Source organism: Alexandromys fortis, unplaced genomic scaffold (assembly GCF_014885135.2).
Source record: "Alexandromys fortis isolate MF-2015 unplaced genomic scaffold, M_Fortis_MF-2015_v1.1 scaffold_109, whole genome shotgun sequence".
Lineage (NCBI taxonomy): Eukaryota > Metazoa > Chordata > Mammalia > Rodentia > Cricetidae > Alexandromys > Alexandromys fortis.
In genome coordinates, this window is record NW_026068005.1 from 60083 (window position 1) to 78513 (window position 18431).

General features: G+C 39.8%; 1 protein-coding gene across 1 annotated transcript in view; it reads right to left on the reverse strand.

Moving 5' to 3' along the window:
• The window catches only part of Ubxn4 (UBX domain protein 4), a 35124-nt gene extending 24463 nt beyond the window's left edge, over positions 1-10661 (reverse strand). The window contains exons 1-3 of the mRNA XM_050161488.1: positions 10369-10661; positions 1516-1618; positions 343-371 (exon numbers count right to left, since the gene is read on the reverse strand). Of these exons, the coding sequence (XP_050017445.1) occupies positions 343-371; positions 1516-1618; positions 10369-10450 (214 nt within the window). The 5' untranslated portion in view covers positions 10451-10661. The remainder of the gene's footprint in view (positions 1-342; positions 372-1515; positions 1619-10368) is intronic.
• Positions 10662-18431: the final 7770 nt, after the last annotated feature.

Sequence of the window (18431 nt, forward strand, 5' to 3'; positions counted from 1 at the left end):
AAAAAAAAAAAAAAAAAAAAAAAAAAGAAAACTTAAAATTAAAAAAAATAACAGCACCCACATGATGGTTCAAAGCTGTCTATAGTAACTCTAGTTCCACAGGACTCAACATCCTCAACCAGCTGTACATGGAGGCAAAATACAAATAAATTTAAAAAAGAAAAAAAAACACATACTTTGCCATTAGCTATAATGTATTATATATAGCTAATACAAAAGACTGCAACATTGCTTCTATCAAAAGGTAAATTTTCCCAAATAAAACTAATTCCCAAATTTTTTAATTAAAAAAAGAAAAGCAAATATAATCTACATGAAAACAATGCTTCAATGAAAGGATACAAATTTGTGAAAATTGCAGACAAGCTTCACTGTAAAAAATCAAAAGAAAAATCACAACATGAATTCAACTGTATTGCATTCATTAAATTTACTATGCCAATCATAAGTATATTTTAAAAATTAGATAGGAATATGCTGGAAGGACAAAAATATAAATTTTATTTTACAAAACATTTTTGTTCTTTTTAATTTTTGTTTCATAACTTTCAGATTAAACAATCCTTTCTTCTTATAACCCACAAAGTGGTGGCTGGGTTTGTAAATTAAAAATGTCTATCTTGCTGGGTGTGGTGGCATCCACCTTTAATCCCAGTGCCAGGGAGGCAGAGGTGGGAGAATTTTTATGATTTCTAGGTCAGTGTGGTCTATATAGTGAGAAACCATCTGGAAAAAAAAAAATCTCATGTTGCTTCCTTAAATAGCAAATACAATAAAAAATCTTGGCTGCTGGAGAGATGAGATGGTTCAGTGGTGCTCTTCCAGAGGACCAGGTTTGACTTCTAGCAGCCACATGGTGGCTCACAACCATCTGTAACTCTGTTTCTAGGCAATCCAACACCCTTTTCAGACTTCCTTGGGCACTGCAAGTACATGGTGCACCGACATACATGCAAATACTCACATAATACACATAAAATAAAAAATAAAAAAAACCCTTAACTTAAAACAAGATACAGTGACATAATATTCTGTAATAAGAAGGATTAAAACATCCTAAATATCCATCAAGAAAAACTATCTAAAATAATGAATGGGGGAAAGGTATAGAAAGTTGTTAAATCCATGCCAGGCAGTGGTAGATCACATCTTTAACCTCAGCATTTTAATCTCAGAGGCAGGCGAGTTTGTGAGTTTGAGGCCAGTCTGGTCTACATACTGTGTTTCAAGACACAGCTACACAGGGAAACCCCGCTAGAAAAACAAAACAAACAAAAAAGTTGTCAAATAATAAAGTATAAATAGTAATCATAACAAAATTATTTAAATTCCATTAACTGGATGTGGTGGTACACTCAAAAAATTAAAAAATAATTTAAGTTCCTAATATATCTTAGTGCCTTAGAGATCTGTACCTATAAAATGAACATTCTTAATAGTTCAAGAATATTATCATAAATAACAAAAAACATGATTAGAAATAAAAAGTAATGAAACATTAAAGTATAAGCACACCTTTTGGTATCAATTTTAATTGCAACAAAATTGTTTGAAGATGCTTCTGTCACTTTATCATCTTCCCAGCTTGCAGCCATCTGCGTGGACTGCTCATCATCACCTGTGAACATATTTTAAGAACTCTTAGAAATGCCGAGGTCAGGACTGCTAATTCTAAATTTCTTCCTCCTGTGAAACTAGAACTCAAATAAAATATAATCCACAAGTATTCTTTTTCAAATTTTATTTTATGTGTATAAGCTCTTTGCCTTGCATGTATTTAAGAGCATCACATGTGTGCTGTGCTTGAGGAGGCCAAAAGTTGTCTTTGGAAACCCTGGAAATGGAGTTACAACAGTTGTGAGCTACCATGTGAGTGCTGGGAACCAAACTGGTCCTTTGTAAGAACAGTAAATATTTTTCTCCTTCCTTCCTTTTTTGTTTTTGTTTTATCTGAGACAGGGTATCTATATAATCCTGGAACTCGCTATTTCTTCCTCCCAAGTGTTGGGATTAAAGACATGTACTACCACACCCAGTTTAGCAAGTGTTCTCTTAACTTCACCAAACTTGAAAACTGATCCTACTGAAGCTGTGGTTATGGTCCCATAGCAGGGTGAGGCTTATCTAGAATGCACAAAACCTTTTGACCCCCAGCAGAGCAAACACACAAAACAAGCCCAAAACACTTTATCCATAACTTCAGTTGACTATTTCAAAAATACATACAAATGAAACTACTGCTTATTATAGCTTCCACTGCTACCACATTTAGCAAAGCTAAAGCAGATGAACATAGAAACCTAAATGAGTCTTCCTTGCTAGGTCATTTTTTTAAGACTTATTTATTTTTATTTTATGTGTGTTTTGTCTGCATATATACACACACACATATAAATCACACATATGTTTATCTAGTACTCAAAGAGACCAGAAAAGGCCAGGCAATAAAGGTGCACACTTTCAGCCCAGCACTCAGGAGGCAGAGGCAGGCAGTTCTCTTGAATTTGGGCTAGCTGGGTCTACAGAGTGAGTTCCAGGACAGCCAGGGCTACACGAAGAAACCATGGTGTGTGTGGTGATGATGGTGGTGGGGAATGGTGGGTGAGGGGAAGATTGAGGAAGAGGACAAAGAGAGCATCAGTTCTCCTGGAACTGGAATTATGAACAGTTGTAAACTACAATGCAATGCTGGGAACTGAACCTGTGAAAGAAGAATAAGTACTCTTAGCTTGTCCAGTCCCACTAGGGTTATCTATTCTTACACAGCAATTGTCTACCATGTAGCTTCTGGGAACTAAACTTGGTGCCTCTTTAAGAGCAGCAATTGCTCTTTTCCACTGAACCATCTCTACAGCACCACTTAACACTTAGAACTTGCAATGAAAACCATCTCAGGTCACCCACCTTCTAATATACTATGCACCTTAATTATCTTTATTGTTTATTGTCTTTTTCTCCCAATTAGAAAATAGCCCATGAAGGCAAAGACAGTTTTTCATGTTCTCTTTTGACTGAAATCCCTACAACAGATCCTGTAGCAGTAAGAATCTAGGCATAGAGCAGGTATTCAGTGTTTATTGAAATGAACATTTAAATGTCTAGCATAGTGAGCATACAGGCGTGCCTACAATACCTGACTGCATATGAATGAGAGAGCTGTGGAGGCTGAAAAATGCAGGCCCATTTCTACCTTGTCTGAAGGTCAGAGAGTTTGGAGACTGACTGGTGTAATTGCACCTCCTAACTCAGAATGTCTTTTGAAATTACGAGAGCTCAATGCCATCCTGACAGGTAGTCAAGATGTGCAAATGTACTTCTGCTCCTTCTATTGTCTATGAGGTCACCTAGGAAAGGGCAGGTCTTCAGCTTATGTGACCTAGAACACATTAGCTACCTAGATGACAGAATGCTAATGATTTGATGTCTCAGAGTGATAAGGCCATTGACTGTGTGAGTTATCCTATGTATCATGTTAATAAAGTCTTTTGTTACCTTCTCTCCCAGTTTACATTGGGTATAAAAGCTGGGGAAAAATAAACCCAATGAATTTCAGGATTTCAGTCACTGAAATGCCCTCCCAATACTTTCTATGCTTTCTGTCTTATTATTTTTATGTGCCTTCATATTCTTTACTTATATTTCTTCAATTTCCACGCCCCTACCCTGGTATGAAGTATTTTTGTTGAGGCCAGTCATCAACAGAGAGCCTATGAAAAATTTGGACATGGAAATGGGACAGATCAAAACCAGTAAGAATACCCATTTTAACTAACTCATGGAAGTTACAACAAAGAAAATAAAGGAAAGTTGCCATTTGCAAATGAGAGCATTCTGAATGAGTTTACAGAGACAATGGGGTAGGAAGAAATAATAAATTCTTAAGAAAATGACTCAACTATCAACCTAGAAAATAGCTACTTAAAACATTCTTTCTGTAAGCATTTCAAGGAGACAGTAAAGAGTGAGAAATCTTATGTAATCATTCTTTTATTTACTATTTTATTTTATTTCAGTTCTTCTATTCTGGCATTTGGCTTATATACTAGATATAAAACACTGTTCTCAACACAGCTTAAAACCTAGTGATATGACTGGGGAGATGGCTCAGAGGTGAAGAGCACTGGCTACTCTTCCAGAGGACCTGGGTTCAATTCCCAGCACCCATATGCCAGGTGCACAACTGTCTGTATCTCTGGTTCCTGATGTGGGATGTCCTTCTGTGTATGTGCTGCTTTTATTGGTTGATGAATAAAGCTATTTGAGCCGATGGCTTAGCAGAGTAAAGCCAGGTGGGAAATCAGAAGAGATAGAAGAGTAGGCAGAGTCAGGGAGATGCCATGTAGCTGCCTAAGGAAGACTCTGGAGTCTTACTGGTAGGTCATAGCCTCATGGTGATACATAGATTAACAGGAATGGGTTAATTTAAGATGTAAGAGTTTAGGAATACGCCTAAGCTATTGGTCTAGCAGTGTTGTAATTAATATAGTTTCTGTGTGATTATTGGGGTCTGGGTGGATGGGAAACAAATGTGCAGTCTCCATTTACAGGTTACAGGGGATCTGACACTCTCTCACAGACACAGATGCAGGCAAAACACCAATGCACATAAAATAAAAATGAATAAAAGTGTGTGTGTATCTCCAAACAAGTAGACAACTACCAACTCATAAAGCAGTAATTGCTATGAATGAGAGTGTTTAGGTTTGGGAAGACAGTTCTGTTAGTAACAAGAAGATCTGAGTTTGATTCCCAGGATGTGAGCACACATACAAATAAATAAAATCTATCATGGTCAGAGAAGACTTTTCTGAGATGACTTCTCTTTCTCTCTCTTTTTATTTCCTTTTTCTGAGACAGGGTTTCTCTACATAGCCCAGGATGTACTGGAACTCACTATGTAGAACAGGCTAGCCTTGAATTTCCAAGTGCTGGGATTAAAGACATGCCCCACCATATCCATCTCTAAGGTGACATTTAAGATAGGACCAAAGAATTGAGCCATACCAAATACAGAAAAGTTCAGCATGCAGAAAGAATACATGTACAGAGAAAGATCTGTGTGGCTGGGAAAATAATAAACAATGGAGAACAAGAGAGAAATGAAACTGAAAAGCTAATGAGGGCTACCCACATCATGGATTATCTAACAGAATGTACAATGGTGACATTTAGCTAGAAACCCTGAGGGAGAATAACAAATGAAGGCAATAAACATATTTAAACTTGAGTCAATCCTAAATAGACTAGTTTTCGTTTTGCTATTTTGTAAAGCATAGTACCTTACACTGGTTAGGTTAGGGTCCCAGAGTCACAGTCCCACTGGCACTATCTGTTCCTGACTCAGCCTTGTGATGGTGGCAGCAGGAGAAGCTAATTTTCTACATTTATTTATTTATTTATTTATTTTGGTTTTTCAAGACAGGGTTTCCTCTATAACACTCCTGCCTGTCCTGGGACTTGCTTTGTAGACCAGGCTGGCGTCAAACTCACAGAGATCTGCCTGTCTCTGCCTCTGGAGTGCTGGGATCAAAAGCATGCGCCACCACCACCTGGTTGAGAAGCTTCTTAACACTAAGTTCCACTAGAATTACCAGTTGCCACTGTCAGTATCTTTTTTGTCTTAATTTTAATCAAACTATCACCCACATTTTAAAATCAGGTGACCCTAAGATTTTAGGAGAACACATGCTATACATGGTAGCAGCAACATCCAAAGTGAAGACACTTAAAGTATGCCAACAAACTCTGAAGCACAGACAGCTGCAGTCTTTCACCACCCAATCTAAGAAAGAAATCTCAAATGCTCAAACCTTATAGGCTTTGTGATCTATGCTAACCAAAGAGGGCAGCCAACAGTATCAGACTAGACAGAGAGCTTTGCTACAAAGTCTCCTCAACAGATTTTTGTACTATGGTACAACTGTCTTTACATCTTTCAGTTTAAACAGCTAAAACTAGAAATTCTTTTTTTTTTTTAAATATTTTTAACTCTTTTTTAAAATATTTAATTCTTTATTATGTATACAAGATTCTGTCTGTGTGTGTGTATGCCTGAAGGCCAGAAGAGGGCACCAGATCTCATTACAGATGGTTGTGAGCCACCATGTGGTTGCTGGGAATTGAACTCAGGACCTTTGGAAGAGCAGGCAATGCTCTTAACCGCTGAGCCATCTCTCCAGCCCCCTAAAACTAGAAATTCTTGTTAATTTAGTTGAAGTATCTCTAGCTTCTAATACAACTCAACAATTATTTAATTTTTAATTAAATTAAATATTTAATTTTACTTCATTCATGAAAATTTTATTAATCAAAGCCAGATGCCGTAGCCCATGCTTAAAGTCCTAGATACTTGGGAGGCTGAGGCTAGGAGGATTACTAAGTCCAGGAATTGAAGGGCAGCCTGGGCAATAGCAAGACTTAGCCTCTAAAAAAGTAAAAGGAAACAATTTCATAAAATAAAAACTTGCCTAAAACTTTTTCCCTGAAATAATTTGTAAAAAATATTTGTGTGTTTATGTAGATCACATATGTACAGAAGGCTGTGGAGTAAGAAGAGGCATCAAATCCCCTAGATCTGGAGTTGTAGATGGTTCACAGTTGTACATGGGTGCTGAACCTAGGTCCTCCGCAGAAGCAATAAACACTCTTAACCACTGAGCCATCTCTCCAGTCCCTGTATGTAGTGTGTGTGTGTACCTGAAATAGTTTTTTGAACTTCTTGAAACACTTTCTCTAGCTATAGCTACCTTTTACATTTCTTAATAAGATGAATTTTGTTTGTTTCATTTTTAGAGATAGAGTTTCTCTGTGTAGCCTTGGCTGTCCTGTAACTCAACACTGTAGACTAGGCTGGCCTTGAACTCACAGAGATGCATCTGCCTCTGTCTTCCAAGTGCTAGAATTAAAGGTATGTGACCATCACCCAGCAATAAACTGAATTTTTATATATAAGTTGAATTTTTTAAAGGTTGATATATTATTAATGGGATCTCAGATCAAGAAAATCCTAAGTTCTAGACATATTCTTCAAGTTAAGAACAAAGCTCTAGGGCCCAGGTATGTATAACCATGCGTCAAAGCATAAGAGAATAGCTATGTCTATGGTACAATATAAAGTCCTGTGAACTTGTTTAAAATATCTTGAGGACTATTTGGCTGGGGATGAGGTGGTGATGGTGGTGTAACTTGATTCTGAGGTTCTAAGGTGTGAACTCCATAGACAGCAGTGTCATGTCACAATGTCAAAAGGGGCCCACCCGTTAGGTGCTACCAGAATGTTGCTGCTTTATGATCCCAGTGTCTATACATTTTTTTATTTTAATGGTTTTTCTGAGACAGGGTTTCTCTGTAGCTTTGGAGCCTGTCCTGGAACTAGCTCTTGTAAACTAGTAGGCCTCGAACTCACAAAGATCCACCTGCCTCTGCCTCCCGAGTGCTGGGATTAAAGGCTGTGTCTATACATTCTTAGAGCAACATTTATCCTACTTTGTGTTGGGATGACCTAGCTAAAACTCTAGGTCTTGGAAGAGGTTAAGGGACAGACTCCACTGTCCATTCCTAACAGTATTTCTGCAAACATTCAATGGTTGATGATATTCTAAATATATCTAATACCAACAAATTTCAGTAAAGTTAACTGAGGAGTGTGTATATTTTTACAGCTTTCAAATATTTGTTAATCAAATCTAGCAAGTTAGACTAGGGGTCTAGTTCTTTAGTAGAACAATTACCTGGCACGAATGTAGCCCCAGGTTTGGACCCACCCATGAAGGGGAACTTTTTTCTTTCAAGTTAACTGACTGCCTTAGTACTTTTTAGGAATGGTTATGTATCATCAATCGCATGTTCTGCTAAAAAAACATGGATACTATGATTCTAAAGTTCATTTATCTACTGATTTACCATATAACCTACAACTGTTCTTTTCCTCCTTTTTTTTTTTTTTTTTGAGACGTGTTTCTCTTTGTAACCCTGGTTATCCAGGAACTCACTCTGTAGACAGGGTTAAGCCTCAAACTCAGAGCGTTTCCTGCCTCTGCCTCCTGAGTGCTGGGAGTAAAGGCGTGCACCACCACCACACGACTGTTTGTTGTTTTTGTCTTTAATAAACAAAGGGGGGAAAAAGCCCCCAGATATAACCTATGCACTTGGAAGACTGAAGAAAGAAGACAATTATGAGTTTGGGGTCAGCCTAGACTACAAAGTAAGACCCTGTCTCAAAAACAAATGAACAAAGGCAAGATACTTTTTCTAAGTGGATAAAATATTTTACTGTTATTCCCCTCACTGTTAAAATGTAAATTTTAATCTGGTGTGGTTGCACAAGTCTATAATCCCAACACTTGGGAGCTCAAGGCCAGCCTGTGCTATCTGTGAGATCCTGTCTCAAAGCAATAAAAACCAACCAACCAACCAACCAACCAACCAACCAACCAACCAACCAATTTTTCTGAGCCTGGTTCAAGTTACTTTACAACACTGGACCTAAGATGTTCAAGTATAGAAACAGTGAAAATAAAATACCACATACTTCCCCTCCCCCAAAAAAAGCTATTGAAATTTTGTTAAGAACACAGTTTAAAATGTTCTAAACTAGGGTTAGCCGGGCAGTGGTGGTAGTGCACGCCTTTAATCCCAGCACTTGGGAGGCAGAGGCAGGCGGATCTCTGTGAGTTCGAGGCCAGCCTGGTCTACAAGAGCTAGTGCCAGGACAGGCTCCAAAGCTACAGAGAAACCCTGTTCTCAAAAAACTAAAAAATAAATAAATAAATAAATAATGTTATAAACTAGGGTTGTAGAGATAGTTCAGTAGTTAAAAGCACTAGCTGCTCTTTCAGAGGACCTGGGTTCAATTCCCAAACCCACGTGATGGCTTACAACCATATTAAAATCTCATAAACAATTGACTTCATACTATAGTGTCATAGTCTTTTCATTTTTATGTGACTATTGTCCTTACTGGATTACAAGACTTATTTATTTATTTATTTAATGCATAATACAACTTCAATAGAATCTAAATGATTTATGCTCTAACTTAACAGTATCAAGCTAAAAATTTAGTATAACAGACATTTAAATTTTAAGGCTAAGTAAATTCATATTTCAGTCATTTTTCTTTACAAAATGGACAAATTATAGAATTACTAGAGATGAGGGTCAATTATGAGTACAATGTTACTAAACACAAGTAGGTGAAGAAATACACTTCAGGGGCTGGAGAGATAGCTCAGCAGTTAAGAGCACCAATGGCTGCTTTTCCAGAGGACCCGAGTTCAATTCCCAGCACCCACACGACAGTTCACACCTGTCTGTAACTCCAGTTCCAGGCCTTTGACACCCTCAAACAGACATACACGCAGGCAAAACACCAATGAACACAAAATAAAAAAAATACACTTCAAATTAACAGTTGTCACCCAAATGGTTCCATGTAACAAGAATGTAGAAAACTACAGAAGCAGATGGTTGGCTGCAAATATACAAGACTTCAGAAATAAAACAGATTATGGAACAAAATAATACAAAGAAACATAGGGTAATGAGTTAGCGCATGTCTGGAAAACTAGACTTTACATTAGAAAGTAAGAATCACGACTGAGTATGTACTTTTAAAACTATGTTAAAAGAGTGTGTGTGTGTATAGTCAACTTGTAATAAATCTAAGTTATATCTTAGATTACCCTCCTAGCGCTATCATAAAAGATTACCCCTCTATGAAGCTTATGTTTCAGGAACATTCTAAGACAGCTGCTGTGGACATCAAGTGGTTTCTTTGTGGCTTACCGATGACACAGCTTTCTTGACAGCTCACAACTAATTAGACCCAATTGTCTGCCAAGTGGCTCGTCCCAATCCCACCTGAACGTCAAGAATTAAAAGGAGGTTCAAACCCCCTTGAAAGGGGGATCCTAGAGGATCAAGGGGGAACCGGGGCGGCGGTTTATGGGGGTCTGTCGGCGACAAACCGACTGCCGGGGCCTACAGGGCGCTTCTCCTCGCAGGGTTCAGTGTTTGGGGACAGGGCCTGGACTGCGCTCCCCACACAGAAGCACAGGGGTCAGGCCGGCGTCCCAAACAGAGCCAGAGCCACCGAGGAGTGCCGGGCCCGCCCGCGGTCTGAAGAAGCTTGGCGTCTGGGTCGGTCCCGCAGCCGGGACAAGCCCGGAGCCAAGCAACAGAAAACCTAACTGGCCCCGATCGGAGACGAGCGGACCCGAACAGACCCGAGCGGACTTGTCGACAGGCTTAGGAAGTCCGAGCCCAGCCGCAGCGCGGGTCCTCCCACAGGGTCCACTCGACGCTAACGAGAACCAGGAAAAACGCACTACCTCGGTTCCTTCCCTCTCAGGCCCACTCCCCGGTCACCTGCCACAAACACCACGAAGACCGCGCCGCTCCTCTTAGCCGACGCGATGGCCGCCGGAATGGCGCCCTGGAACCACAGCATCGCTCCCCTCAGGCCCAGGCGCTCGATCGGTGTGTCGTCGCCGCGGTCCCGCAGCCGGGCCCGCCTTCCTCGTTTTTCGGCCTCGCGGCTCGGGGAACCACCGGCTGGTCGGACGCCGCGTCTTAGGATCCAGCTCCTCACCGACTCGTACGCCCGACAGCCGCCCCCCTGGGGACGCGCACGGGAGCGCGCTCGGCAGAAAAAGCCCGCCCCCCGTGTCACGTGACAACACGCGTCGTCGGTGGGGGGGGGGCGCGCTCCCGTGCCTGGTTGGCTAGGTAAACCCGCCTGCGCGCGCGCCCACAAAGCCAGGTTCCGAGTCCAGGAAGAGGAAGGCTGCTTCAGGAAGAATGACTAACCGCTAAGGCACGTTGGCGTCGCCTGCCGTGAGGCTCCCTGGGAGTTGTAGTCTTTTGAGTCTTGTTTATTTCCTTGTTGTTGAAATATAAACGACGAAAGGGGGCAGTAGTGGGCGCCACAATGCTATAAGAATAAATGCTAGAAAGCCAGTTGCTATCACTCTCTTACTTTGTTCCACAAAGAAATAAAAATAAGCTTTACAGGGGCTTACCAGAAGCCTTTGGTTTCTATTTAGTGTGAGCCTTTGATGCCAAGCACTCTGGAAGCAGAGGTGGTTGGATCTTTGAGAGCTGGAGGCCAGCCTGGTCTAAATGGTGAGTTCCAGGACACAAAGGATATGTAGAGAAACCCTGAATCAAAAATCAAACAAACGAAAGAAGAAAAAGACTGGATAAAGGCACAAGCGTAGTTTGTATATTACCATAAACCCCATATACAAGGGGCGGTATTGGCAGAATACTGACCTTCGAGGATATAATGAGCATTGACTAACTGCAGGACATTCTAAAACCTCTAGACACTATACTATTGAGACAACTTATTTACTTTTATTCCCATGAGAACAATCTTGCTATGCAGTCCAGGCTGGCTTCAGAATGGACATCTGTTATAATCGTCATTATCAACTAGATTTGAACTCACTTAGGAGATACAACCTTTGGGCTGTGAGGTGGTTTTCAGAGTTTAACAGAAGAGGGAAGAGTCACTCTGAATGTGGGTGACACCATCCTTACAGTCCCGGGGTCCACACTGAATAGAAAAGGGGAAGGTTACAATGTCTTTTCTGTCTTATGGTTAAACAGTGCCAAAAGAAACATTTTTTCCTTTGAAGTTGTTTTCTGTCAAGTATTTCATCGCAGCCACAAGTAATTAATCCACCATCCTTCTGCCTCAGCATTAATAGTGCTGAGATTATAGGCCTGTGCTAGAATGTCTAGTCCATGGCCATTTTTTTTAAAAAATTTGGTGTATTGGGTTCTTTTTGTTGTTGTTGCTTGTTTGTATGTTTGTTTGTTTTTGTTTTATTGAGATAGAGTTTCTCTGTGTGTAGCCCTGGCAATACTGGTACTCATTATGTAGATCAGGCTGGCCCCGAATTTACAGAGAACTACTTGCCCCTGCCTCCCAAGAACTGGGCTGGATTAAAGGTGTGTGCCACCACAGCCCCGCCCATGGTCACTTTTTGAACACTTATTTTCTAGCTGCTTTCTCTACAGTAATACAAAAGAGGAAAGCAATGGTTTCATTTCCGTTGCTATTTGAGAATGTCTTAAAAGATATGGCAATTTGAGGTTGACATTGAAAATAAATATATTTATGTTATATTTATATCTATAAATATATTTATTATATTTAGTACTTTCATCACATTATATGCTTTTTCTTAAATAAGATCTGAGGATTTATGTGACTTAACGTTGCATAAGTAATTACATTTTCCACATCAAATTTACCTACCTGCATCTGACAGTCTTTAAGGGACTAAGGAGGTAATAATAAAGACACTTTTCTATATTTTACCTAAAAATAGCTAACAAATTACAACTCAGAGTTTGTTTCTTTCAGCCAATTTTAAAAAACTGAAACATAATGATTACCTCCTTATATAGGACACCATTCTCAAGAACTAATAATTGATTTTTTTCACTTCAATTTTCATTTTATTTTTTTCTTTCCTCTCTTCTCCATTGCTAGGAACAAAATTCAGGGTCTTATGTATGGTAGGCAAGCATGCTTCTACAACTCCAGCTGTGTGGACTTACTAAAATTCAACCTGCAATCAGGTAGGACTTTGAGTTTTTACAATAAAGAAATGGTAAAGGAGACAGATTCATTTAACTTGGTTTAAACATTCTACAATGTATTCATGTATTGAAGACATATGGGAGTCCATTAATATACACAACTTTATGCTTTTATATATCATTTAAAAATAGCTTAGGCTCAGGGTATAACTAAGTGGCAGGATTGAAGTCCTGGGTGCCACCCACAGGATGGCATGAACTGGATGGAGTGTCACATAACTATAATCCCAGCTCTTAGGGAGGTTAAGACAAGAAGCTCACAAGGTCAAGGTTATTCTTGCTTGTAGGCAGAGACTGCTTGTTCATTTCTCGGCTGCCCAGACCCGAAATAACCACACAGAAATTATATTAATAACAACACTGATTGGCCTGTTAGCTTATGCATACTTCTAGCTAACTCTTACATCTTAAATCAACCCATTCCTATATTTTGTATTTTATCATGAGGCTCATGGTTTACCAGTAAGGTGGGCCCATGTCTTTCTCCTTCAGTGGCTACTTGGCATCTCTCTGACTCCGCCTACTTTCTCCCAGCATTCAATTTAGTCCCCCCACCGCTGCCTGCCTAGCTCTATTCTTCTCTATCACAGGCCAAAGAGCTTATTTATTAACCAATGATAATAAAATATATTCACGGCATACAGCCAGGAATTCCACATCACTTGCTAAATAGTAAGTTTGAAGCCAACCTGGAATATACAAAAGACATTATGTCTCAAAATAATAAAGGTTCCATGTCTTACTTGAAACAGTATTTTATTTTGATTTGTATGCATGGATTTATAAATTTTTGTTTGGTTTTTGAGATAGAGAAAATGTAGTCCTAGCTTTTCTGGATCAAGCTTTTTTTTTTTTTTTTTTTTTTTTTTTGGGACAGGGTTTCTCTGTAGCTTTGGTGCCTGTCCCAGAACTAGCTCTTGTAGACCAGGCTGGCCTCGAACTCCCAGAGATCCACCTGCCTCTGCCTCCTGAGTGCTGGAATCAAGCTTTAAAGGTCCAAAGATAAGAATATAAAAATATAGATTCCAGAAATAGAAATGCAGAAATAAGGAACTATAAAGTTGTACGCCTAGAAGAATGAGAACAGACTGTCAACAGCTTTGTTAGTAGCTTAAGGATTAACCATCAATGGTGGATTACTCTCTTATACAACCCATAGCTATATTTAGAAGGCCAAAGCATCTCTCTGCAAACTGAGAGCTAGCCTAAGGATATGAGCTGAGTCAACTTTTAGGAAATAGATAAATGACCTCTGGGTTATGCATTATCCTTGCTCTGTGAAACTGGCAGCATCAAAGGGGAGAGCACAGCTTCAGTAAACACCACCTGGAAGTACCAAGAAAGAAAATAGAGTAATCACAAACACTAGTTTAACCGAGAAACTCTGTTAATGGAGATTGTAAAGTAAGGCAATCTGTATCTGAGTTTTACCTCAAGATTGTAAAACTTTCTTTGTTTAGACCTAATGCTTGGTGCCTCTACTATAAAAAGGTGGGTTCAGAAACAGCCTTACAAAATCCATCTCTGTCTGTGGTCTCAGCTAGCTGATAAGCTTTTTGTGGCCCATGGATTATTTTACTTTATATTTTTGATTTTTTTTTCTGGATTCTGGTTTCTGGAATAAAGTTTGCTTCTGGTTTATTAGACTTTGGTGGTCTGTCCCCATCTTTGCGTGACCCCTCTGGACCCAACAGAGCTCATTCTGTAGATCAGGCTGGCCTTGAACTCCTAGAAATCCTTCTGCCTCTTCCTCCCAGATGATGGAATTAAAGGCATGCACCATCGTGGCAGGCCATACTTAATAATTTATATGAAAATCAAGCAAAGAAAGATATTCCTGTTCTTTTTTTCTTGTGTGAGAGAGGTATAAATAAAGGTGTCTATATGGAAATAAATTCAGCTTGCCTACAGGCCAATAAGAAAATAACTTGATAACTATGTAAGGTTTGTAGAAATAAAAATGGAAGAAAAAGTCATTTTGCATTTGTCCTACAAATTTGCTTAAAAAAAAAAGAAAGCAAAAATCAAGCTTTCTTATGTAAACCACTTTGACATTCCTCTTCTGCTTCAGTGGCTGATCAGAGTGACAATATAAAGCAGTTAGTGGCAAGGTGTGGGGCAATAATGGAGGGAAGCCCATAAGGTCAGAAAACAGTCAGCTGAGGTCATGAGTACCTCCATTTATAATCAGCAGAACCCTGTACGAATTTCTGAACCTTTCCGACAGTTCAGTTGCCTCACTAGACAACTGGAGCCATGAGGGAACCTGCCCTTCAGGCGATGCGATTACAGAGAAACCCTTGTATGTGCTTAGCAAGTACTTGGTAATTTACAGATGTTAGCTATTGTCTCGGAATGCCTGCCCAAATCATGTTTAAGAAACTACGCATGTACTTTTCAGAATTCAAAGATTTTGTTTTGCTAGATTGTTCCTGAATTTAATCATTGGACAAATACTTGTTGAGGAATGCTTTAGTGGTGTGGAGGAGGCATTAGTAAACTAAGGCTATAGACAATCCATCTCAAGGATTACATTCCAAAGTGTAGCAAAACATTAAGCAATGAACTGGCCAATTGCTTTTATAATTGCCACTGTAATAAAAGCTGAGAAGAGGAACTTCAGGATATTATTAATTTACAGTAAGTCATTAATTATCATTTACCAGAAATAGCCTCATGTAAGTCAGGCAGTGGTGGCGCACGCCTTTAATCCCAGCAGTTGGGAGGCAGGGGCAGGCGAATCTCTGTGAGTTCGAGGCCAGCCTGGTCTACAAGAGCTAGTTCCAGGACAGGCTCCAAAAACACTACAGAGACTACAGAGAAACCCTGTCTCAAAACACACAAACAATAGCCTCATGTGAGAGACTGAAATTGATCACTTGAAGGAAGTAGTATTTAAATATGAATTGAGGGGAGTATTTAAATATGAATTAAGGGGCTTTATGGAGAGAGAGGGGCTCACTGTTTCAAAACACACATTGTTCTTGCAGAGGACTTGAGTTGGTGGCTCACCACAGCCTGTAACTCCAGCTGCAGGGGATCTCATAACAGCCTTTGGCTTCTGCATACATGTATACATAACAAATATACACATATGTAATTGAGATAAATCTTTTTTGTTTTCTGAGTTAAATTGACTGGAAAATGCCAGGTGGGAAGAATAAATGTTTTAGGCAGAAGTTAAATACAGAAAAAAAATCCTCAAATTTTTGTGCTCTGAATGCCCACTTGTTTTGTGTGTGTATACTTCTGTGAGCATGTGTGTGGAAGCTCAAGGTATTTCAGTTGTCATTCTCCAAGAACCATTCACATTATCTGCTGGGGATAGGGTCTCTTACAGGCATGAAGCTTGCCAAGTAGACCAGGCTGGGTAACCAACAAGGCCCAGGGATCTATCTGCCTGTCTCAGCCTCCTCAGTACTGGCTTTACAAATCATCAGGGTTTTGCTTGCTTGTTTGCTTGCCAGCCCCACCTCAGTCAGGGTTTTGTTTTGTTTGTTTTTTTTTTGTTTGTTTTTCAAGAACCTTTGGGGTCTAGCCTTAAGACCCTCTTCAGGGTTCGGACTGGATGCTACAGCGATTGAACTGAACTTTTTCCCCCTTAGGTTAGCTAAGGTTAAACAAACAAATTCTTTCACTCTGTGCTTTTCTGAATTGGTCTCCTTATTGGTCTACTTTTATTCTAATTTGCCTGTCCTAATTTTAATTTCTCCTAGCTTCTCCTTTAGCCTTCAAACTTTCTTTCTTCCAGAAGGCTTTGGAGCAATAATAAAAATTTGCAAGAGTTACCTCTCATTGGTCAAAAGTTCATTCCTAGGGTAAGCGAATAAGGATCCAGGCCATTTACTGTGGCAACATAAGGTTTTCCAGACCGGGGAGGGAGTAAGGTACAGTGCCCAGTGACAAACTTTGAAGCATAGGTCTATTGTCAGCAAACTTGGCAAGTAAAGAATTGGGATGCTAGCCGGGCGATGGTGGTGCACGCCTTTAATCCCAGCACTTGGGAGGCAGAGGCAGGTGGATCTCTGTGAGTTCGAGACCAGCCTGGTCTACAGAGCTAGTTCCAGGACAGGCTCCAAAGCCACAGAGAAACCCTGTCTCGAAAAACCAAAAAAAAAAAAAAAAAAAAAAAAAAAGAAAGAAAGAAAGAAAGAAAAAAAAGAAGTGGGATGCTTTTCTTAGGGTGCTTTGTGTAGCAACCTGGTTAGACATCAGGACTCTGACCTTGTGCATAGCTAGCTGTAAAGTGGAAAGTTTCTGCACTCCAAAAAGCCTCTTTGCCGAAGCAGCAATAGAAATAAGGCTAAATCAATCAGAATTAGAAAAAGCCCAGGTTGATGGATAGTGGTGGTGCACTTTAATCCCAGCACTCAGGGGGCAGAGACAGGCAGATTTCTGTTAGTTCAAGGCCAGCCTGGTCCACAAAATGAGTCCCAGGACAGGCTACAAAGCTACAAAGAAAGCCTATCTCAAAAACCAAACCAAAACAAAAAAAAAAAATAAAAAAAAAAAAGGTCAAGGTTTAATGACTAAAAAGATGTCTCCCAGATGATTTTCCAGCACCAGCACCCCCCTCCCCCAGAGGAGACAGAAAAGAGAGACAAAAAACCACATTGTCTACTTTCTGGGGAACAGTTTAAATACTCTGTGGGAGTGGTCTTGAGCATCTCTAGGGGATGAGTCATCATTTGGTGTGATTTCTGAGATGAGGCAGGCTTTGGAAAGAGATGGGAGAGTAGGTTTAGGGTGGAGCTTCTACCAAAACATTTCAGACTCTTTGGGTATATAGATGCCAAGGACCGGGATGGAGCTTCCACCAGAACATAAAAACTTTTTTTATTTATTTTTATTGAGTTCTACATCTTTCTCTGCTTCCTTCCATGCCTTTTTCCATCCCCTTCAATCCTCTCCCAAGGTCCCCATGGGCTCCCAATTTACCCAGGAGATCTTGTCTTTTTCTACTTCCCATGTAGATTAGATCTATGCAAGTCTCTCTTAGTGTCTTCATTATCGTCTAGCTTCTCTGGGATTGTGGTTTGTAGGCTGGTTGTCTTTGTTTTATGTTTAAAAAACACTTATGAGTGAGTACATATGAAGATTGTATTTCTGGATCTGGGATACCTCACTCAAAATGATGTTTTCTAGATCCATCCATTTGCCTGCAAATTCCAAGATGTCATTATTTTTTTCTGTTGTGTAGTACTCCATTGTGTACATGGATCGCATTTTCCTTATCCATTCTTTGGTGGAGAGGCATTTAGTTATTTCCAGGTTCTGGCTATGACAAACAATGCTGCTATGAACATAGTTTAGCACATGTCTTTGTGGCATGATTGAACATCCTTTGGATATATACCCAAAAGTGGTATTACTAGGTCTTGAGGAAGGTTGTTTCCTAATTTTCTGAGAAATCGCCACACTGATGACCAATGGGGCTGTATCAGCTTGCACTCCCACCAGCAATGCAGAAGTGTTCCCTTTACCCCACATCAAGCATAAGTTGTCATCAGTGTTTTTGATCTTGGCCATTCTTACAGCTGTAAGATGGAATCTCAGAGTTGTTTTGATTTGCATTTCTCTGATGACTAAGGATGTTGAACATTTTTTAACTGTCTTTCAGCCACTTTAGATTCCTCTGTTGAGAGTGCTCTGTTTAGGTCTGTACTCCATTTTCTTTTATTGGATTATGTGATCTTTTGGTGATCAATTTCTTGAGTTCTTTGTATATTTTGTAGATCAGACCTCTATCTGATGTAAGGTTAATGAAGATCTTGTCCCCATTCTGTAGGCTGTCATTTTGTCTTGTCTGTGCTGCT